Below are 7,284 nucleotides of genomic sequence, written 5' to 3'. Positions count from 1 at the left end.
TGAGCACGATTTTTTTTCCACCTTAATTGGATAAAAAATATACTAGATTTTCTTTAAATGATACTCAATTGGATAAAAAATATACTAGATTTATTTTAAATAGTGTTGAATTTAGGAGGAATTATATTAAAGTAAGAAAAAAATAATGCTCAATTTTATAAAAAATATACTCGATTTTAATGTAAAGTGCTAATTTTAAGATGAATTATATTTATTCTTAGAATTTTTGTACCTAATAAATTTGAGGGACAATTAGATAATAATATTTATATGAGAGAATTGAAGTAAATAAAATTTTATATGTAAAAAATGAAAATAAAATTTTTATAATTGAAAACTCTATATATAAAATTGAAATTATGATTGAAAATTTTTCTGGAAAGACTATCATCCAATTTTATTACCTGTGCTCTTTTTTTTTCTGACAAATTTAATTTAAATTATAAATTTTAGACATTTAAATAAGTAGCAGATTATGCGTGTTGTGTGGCTAAAAAAACAATGAAGTCATATTTTTAGCGATGTCTGAGAGAGTGATTAATATTTTAGAAGAAGATAAATTATGAGAATTTATTTAATCATGATTTTTTTTAGATGAGGAACACGAGATAATTCCAAACACTGTTTACACGAGATAAATTAATATTTTAAACGTAATGAATTCATCGAGAACAAATTTGCAAGCTGTTGTTTACATTTCTCTATTTTGATGATGCACTTTAATTCCATCTTTTTCTTCTCTCTCATCAACTTAGCTATATAATTGTCCTCCGTCGGCCGTTTGATTTCCTCCCCCTTCACCTCAATCGCTCTCTCGCTTCTTCGGCATCTTCGCTTTTCCCTACTCCCCCCTCCGCTCCGATCGACTTCCATCCCTTCACCCTGCGCGATATCGCAGTTTCCTCCTTCACGGATTCGCGTGGAAGTCGGAAGGACCTTTGGTTAGGGTTAGGGTTCAGGCACCACCGGAGGCCGGAGCGGACGCAAGACCTTCCAATTTCGGCCTCTGGAATGAAATGGAGGAGGAGAAGAAGGTCGGTCATGGAGAGCAGAACGGGCTCAATGTATCCCGCTCCAAATCGATCTGCGAGACCGTGAACGGCTCGCACGAGTACACCATCAAGGGGTTCTCGCTGGCCAAGGGGATGGGACCGGGGAAGTACTTGTCTAGCGATACCTTTCAGGTGGGGGGTTTCCAGTGGGCTATTTACTTCTTCCCCGACGGGAAGAACCCCGAGGATAACTCCCTCTACGTGTCGGTCTTCATCGCCCTCGCCAGCGAAGGTACCGACGTCCGGGCACTCTTCGAGCTCACCATGCTCGACCAGAGCGGAAAGGGAAACCACAAGGTGCACAGTCATTTTGAGCGGGCGCTGGAGGGTGGGCCGTACACGCTCAAGTATAGGGGGAGTATGTGGTAGGTCCTGTGTTGCATCTCTGGAAATTTAAATCTTGCTCATTAATATATATATTTTTTCCTTTTAAAGTCTTCTGATGCTGCCAGGCCGATGTTACTACCAATGTTTGACTTTCTACCCTCTATCTACTATCTATATACTCCAATTCTTGTTCATTTGATTAATCTATATATTTGTTTATTCTCGCCTCACAATAGGAAACTGAGATGTGTGGATTGAGTTTAGCTAAGGTTGTTTCATTTTACTCTTTAACACTTTACTCTTTTATTTTTAAATACTTTTGACTCTCTTCAAGTGCAATGATTGAGAGACTCTGAGATGTTATTCTGAATGCATGAGCATATGAATTCTAACGCTCAAAGTATACATATTAGTGATATACGATGCACATCAGTCTCGTTCTTATGAGTAATTTCGTAAGAAAGTGAAATAGTATTAGTTCATTATAATCCTTCGAATTATTGTAAAAATACACTGAATTTGAAAAAATTATTTCTAGCCAACATTTTCAAGTTGTTGTATTTATTGATTTAATTTTTATTTATCTACTAGTCATGTCTCTAAATAGAGTCATTTTGTTTCTCATATTTTCTTGTCTTCTATCTTTCTTTTAGTTATGCCCCTATTTCTACTATGTACCTTCTGAACAGTCAGATCTAATATTTCAATATCCGTTTTTATATTGTGAATATCTCATCAATAGAACAATACTCTTTTCTGGTTCTTTGTTGGATATCAAGAAACATGTTTTTGAGTTGTCCCTTTTCCAAGTCCTTCTGGGCATCCATTCCAAACAATATTCTCAATACTGCCATCTTCGGATATTACCCTTGAAATGTTTCTCTAAGTTAATTGCAAATAATGAGGTTCTTTCTTGTTGCTGGACATATGGTTCCAATATTTGTCTTCAGTTTGTGGTTCCACCATTTTAGCAGACCATTCAACCATAACATTGTATCTAGCTTCTAATTTTTTTTTTACTGTCTTTCCTTTTTATTTTATTCCTGCCGATGTAATTATCACACTCTATGGCTATTCTTCATGTTATTAGATTAAAAATCTTGTTGTTGTTGTTTGTTTGTTTTTTTGCATTTTACTAGGGGATATAAGAGATTTTACAGAAGAACAGCTTTAGAAACATCAGACTATCTGAGGGATGATTGTTTGGTCATGCATTGCACAGTGGGTGTTGTTAGAAATCGTATTGAAACACCAACTCAGTTTTCCATCAATGTACCATCATCAGACTTAGGTCAATGCCTAAAGGAGTTACTAAAATCTGGCATTGGCTCTGACATAGTTTTCCAGGTTGGGGATGAAACATTTCAAGCACACAAGAAAATTCTTGCTGCTCGTTCTCCAGTATTTAATGCTCAATTCTTTGGTCTTATTGGGAATCCTGACGTGGATAAAATAGTTGTAGATGAGGTGGAACCTCCTGTGTTCAAGGTAATCACATCACAATTTCTAAGTTTACATCCTGGAACGTTTTTGAAGTGTACTGTCTCACATTACGATGAAATGTTGGATAAAAGAAATGATATATAAGAAGTGGTAGCCTGAAACTCTATTTTTCTTTGCTAAACATATGAATTATATCATAGTATTTTTTCCAGGTCATTTCTTCATGGAATAAAAGAAAACATGAAATCATTGTTCACCACATGGTTGATGGACTTATGATTCTTTTTATCCATTTCTCTTTCCAGATTTAAGGAATTCCCTCTATATATGTGATTTATACAGAAAAAGAATTCTCTCGTGTTGTTCAATCCCTTTGCTTGTTCTTCAAATATGGGAATGTGTACTACTTTTCCATCAATTTTTATGGTACAATGTAGGAGTAGAAATAACTACTGGATTTACTATTCTAGGTGCATATTGTGACATCTCCAAACTCATCTTGAATCTGGACTGATTAGGCTTCGGTTCAAGGATTCTTGTTAGGCCTTTTCAAATAATAGGGTTATGTTCAATATTAATGGGCATATGTTTTTGTTCATGTATATGAATTCTCTACAACAAGTTATAATAATGTTCTCTCAAGTTCTTGTCTTTTAATTTGTAGGCATTTAGTATTGATCTTGGTGTTTGCCTAAAGTTGGGCAATGACTTTTGATGTATATCCTTGCTGAAGTTGATAGCATACTCATATGGAAATAATTATGTAAGACATTGTGGTAAATCTATGAAAGAAAATGTATCATTTTTAACAAACTATTAATTAATAGGGTACTAACATCTCATTGTAGACTTTCTTGATTTTCTGTGATATGTGTTTTTTTCTGTGGTTGTTTGAACCAAGGTTTCAAATTCCTATAAAATACATATACTGGATTATTTCAGATCTGTATGATAGCATAACAAATCAGTACAGGAGACATCTAGAGTAGGCATGATCATCTGCAGATGGTTCCCCAGTTTAAGTTTACTAAAAATTGAAAATAAGGCATGACCTAGAAGTTCAATCTCAAAAAAAAAAAAGTTCCAAGTAGAAGGCCTTTCTTGTGTTGATAATCTGGACTAGAATTGTGGGCATTCAAGGCCCTCCCCTAGTTCTTCATACATGAAATTTTGTTTCTGAATGACTCAGAATTACAACCTCTTTGAGCATGAAGTTTGATCCAACCAGATCTCGGGAATATATTGATTCTTGCCAAATTTAATCAGATGTCATCCTGCAGAAGTCATGAATGAATCTGATGCATTTCAACCAGATCCATAATTAAATTTAGATTCTTAATTGCTCCTAAATTGTAAAAAATTGTGCATTATGATCATAAGTAAACTTAAATCTAATCATGGTAGCTTGAAGCAAAATAGACTACCTTAATATATGGTTCTGCTGAATGAATTTCTATTTTTTGTGAAAGCATTAATTTGAGATTTCTGGGTTGAGAGATTTTAGAGAGTTGATATTTAGAGATTACTGAAAGAATTGTGTGGTTAAAAAGAGGGAAGAAGGATTTACATTGAACGTGACTGTTGAGTTCTGAAACTGGATATCACAGTTCTTTTCACTCCATGCCATAAACTAAATGGGACTATCTGAAGACTGATCTGGTCCAGATGAAGCTTTTATCTCGCAAGACTTAACCTTGGTCCTATGACCATGGTCCTCTTGTAAGTGTTGTCGGCTGTTCAGACATTTGCATGGATGGTATGGGCTGATTTTTTTTCAGTCTACCTCTTAATTCATTAATTTGAAGTTTGGTTAAGTAGTGAATTTGCATCTGTCTCTTACACTTTTTTTTTCTACCAAAATTTTCTCACAGAATAATAGCCCATGACTAGTAAGTGCAAAGCTAAATCATAACTCTTTTAACTAGAATTCTTCTGTGTTGCAGGCCATGCTTAGTTTTATATATTCTGATGAACTTCCTGATGTTCATGAATTAACTGGTTCAGTTTCTATGTCGACATTCACAATAATCATACAACATTTATTGGCTGCCGCTGATAGATATGGTCTAGAGAGGCTGAGGTTGTTATGTGAAGTGAAATTGTGTGATGGGATCACTGCAGATACAGTAGCAACAACCTTGGCTCTTGCAGAACAACACCAATGTGTTCAACTGAAAAATGTGTGTCTCAAATTTATTGCTGTCCGAGAGAACTTGGGAGGTAAGTTTTAACTTTTATGATAATTAAAATTTCTTATTTCAGTAAGATAATTTCTTTTTATTTTATGTTGGTGTAGTCAATTTTCAGGTTTAATGCTGATAGCAGCTTCTAGATGATCAATCTGAATATATGTTGCATATATTATTTATATTGGTTTCCCTCTAAAGGTAAAAGTTATGAAGACTGGCGTTTTTCCATGGAATTGTGCTTCTGCAGACATAAGAATAACGGTTTCTTATTTATTCTATTTTCCAAATGGTACATATGCTTTCTTTACTCAACCACCCAAAAAAATGTAGATTATAGATGTGGCTTGGGAAGGCTTATCAGGTGATCATCAAGTAGGTCAAGTGATTGGGTGCATTGACTAGATCATGCAGGTTGAGCAGGTCTGGCTCTTTGATGAGTTGAACAGATAAGATGGTTTGTTCAGGTCAGATGGTCCAGGGACTGGGTAGTTCAGATGGATTGGAAGTATCAATCAGTCTGGTCAAGTCAAACTTAACAAACCGTGTAGTCCAATCAGGTTGGTTAGATTGGGCAGGCCAGACAGATTAGTCGAACCGGTTGAATGGGATGGTCAAATTGTATGGACTAGTCGAGCAGGCTGACAGGGTTGAATAGGATGGTCAAGCTGGATTTGTCAGGCTAAGCAATTAAATTGGTCAAGTGGGATGGGCTTGGCGGATTGGGTAGGCAGTGTTGAGCTAGTCGGCAGGTGCTAGCTGAGTGAGTCAAACTAGTTGGTCCCAGCCATGGGCATGTTAGGACAGATGGGCCTGTCAAACTTGGAGGGTGGACCTATAATTATGAATTAGATGAGTCAAACAATTTTCTGTCCTAAAAACTACTTTCATGGTTAAACGTAAGAATAATTTTATGAACCAGACTAAGAAATATTTCTTCCTTGTCTATTCTATTAAGAGAATAATTGTTCTTTGTCTATGAATTTCATTGTGAACCGAAGACAGCATAAGATGCTATACTATATTTAGTCGAGTCAAATGCATTTAATATTTTATCGCTTTGATGCATGGAGGTTTCAATATTGGTGCGGTGCATTGACCTTTCAATTTATTCCTCCTTTTGTTAGATAACTGTTGCATTGCAGTAGTCACAGTTTCTTCTTATTGTCCAAAGCCTACATCTACTTGCAGCTGTGATGCAGACTGAAGGATTCAACTACTTGGAGGCCACATGCCCATCTGTGCTCGCGGAGCTCTTGGAAACGGTCGCGGATGATGACTCTGGTTCAGCCTGCCGAAAGAGGAGTGCTAGCAGCAACCAAGGGCTCAATTACCTGGACAGTGTTGATGTGAGCGGGAAACGATCCAGACGGATGTAGTTACCTGTTTATATAACCAAGTATGCATTTAAAACTGCATGATATGGTCGCAGCCTCCTAGATAGCAATTCTATTTTTCTTCTTATCCTTCAAGTTGTGAGGTTTCTTCACTGATTTTTGTCTATATTGAACTTTAGTTGGTTGGAAACTGCATTGTCTGATAATGATTCGACAAGCTGTGGCATAAAAAAAATTGAGAGAAATTGCTTCTAGGGCATCTTTGCAATTGGAAATTGTATCTAATGAAATTATTGTAGATGGCTCTTATTTTTGACTGGCATAAAAAAAATTGAGAGAAAATGCTTCTAGGGCATCTTTGCTTGGAAATTGTATCTTATGAAATTATTGTCGATGGCTCGTATTCTTGACTGTGGCATAAAAAAAAATGAGAGAAATTGCTTCTAGGGCATATTTGCTTGGAAATTGTATCTAATGAAATTATTGTCGAAGATGCCTCGTATGCTTGATTTTCTTCCTGCCATGCTCATATCTTATGTTTAAATGCAGTGCGCCGGTGAATGCCTTTAAGAGAGGGATGGCTACTGTGGAAATTTTCCAAAAATTGGCCAAACATTAATAGAATTTCTTCGAGTCGGTGGGATCCACATAGATGTGTTAACTAGACGTGCCAAGTCTATTTTTTTAAAAGATTTTTTTTTTATTTTAAGAAATTATTGAAAAAAATAATATCTTTGAAAATTGGAATCAAAATAAGTATCATGAAATAAGTGCAATAAATGAAACATATCATTTATTGGTTTTTACTTGTGAGTTGGTATTATTGTAGTTTGTACTGATAATTAAATTTAGATTTTAATATATGATAAATGTTAGAGTTAAACTTGTGATTTAACGTATGTACCAAATGTGTAGGATTAAAAGGTTTGATGAGGTCTA

The 7,284-nt window shown here is 35.4% G+C and overlaps 1 protein-coding gene across 3 annotated transcripts; it reads left to right on the top strand.

Annotated features, from left to right (window-relative positions):
• Positions 1 to 701: 701 nt before the first annotated feature.
• On the top strand, positions 702 to 6,714 carry LOC122038577 (BTB/POZ and MATH domain-containing protein 3-like). 3 transcript variants are annotated; one of them, XM_042598380.1, is made up of 4 exons: positions 702 to 1,417; positions 2,519 to 2,867; positions 4,766 to 5,042; positions 6,211 to 6,348. In XM_042598380.1, the coding sequence occupies exons 1-4, from the start codon at positions 1,017 to 1,019 to the stop codon at positions 6,213 to 6,215; spliced, it is 1,032 nt and encodes a 343-aa protein (XP_042454314.1). In that variant the 5' UTR covers positions 702 to 1,016; the 3' UTR covers positions 6,216 to 6,348. The 3 variants fall into 3 exon arrangements, with proteins under 3 accessions (XP_042454314.1, XP_042454313.1, XP_042454312.1); XM_042598379.1 differs by lacking the exon at positions 6,211 to 6,348 and adding an exon at positions 5,119 to 6,193; XM_042598378.1 differs by having other exon boundaries at positions 703 to 1,417; positions 6,200 to 6,714.
• Positions 6,715 to 7,284: the final 570 nt, after the last annotated feature.

This window comes from Zingiber officinale, chromosome 1A (genome assembly GCF_018446385.1).
Source record: "Zingiber officinale cultivar Zhangliang chromosome 1A, Zo_v1.1, whole genome shotgun sequence".
Lineage (NCBI taxonomy): Eukaryota > Viridiplantae > Streptophyta > Magnoliopsida > Zingiberales > Zingiberaceae > Zingiber > Zingiber officinale.
This window is presented reverse-complemented; position numbering and strand designations above follow the sequence as displayed.

Bases quoted from the DNA above. Each gene is read 5' to 3' on its own strand.
- LOC122038577 (XM_042598378.1), top strand. From the start codon at position 1,017: ATGGAGGAGGAGAAGAAGGTCGGTCATGGAGAGCAGAACGGGCTCAAT. The intron at 2,868-4,765 runs GTAATCACATCA...TCTGTGTTGCAG, and splicing joins TGGAACCTCCTGTGTTCAAG to GCCATGCTTAGTTTTATATA. The intron at 5,043-6,199 runs GTAAGTTTTAAC...ATCTACTTGCAG, and splicing joins TGTCCGAGAGAACTTGGGAG to CTGTGATGCAGACTGAAGGA.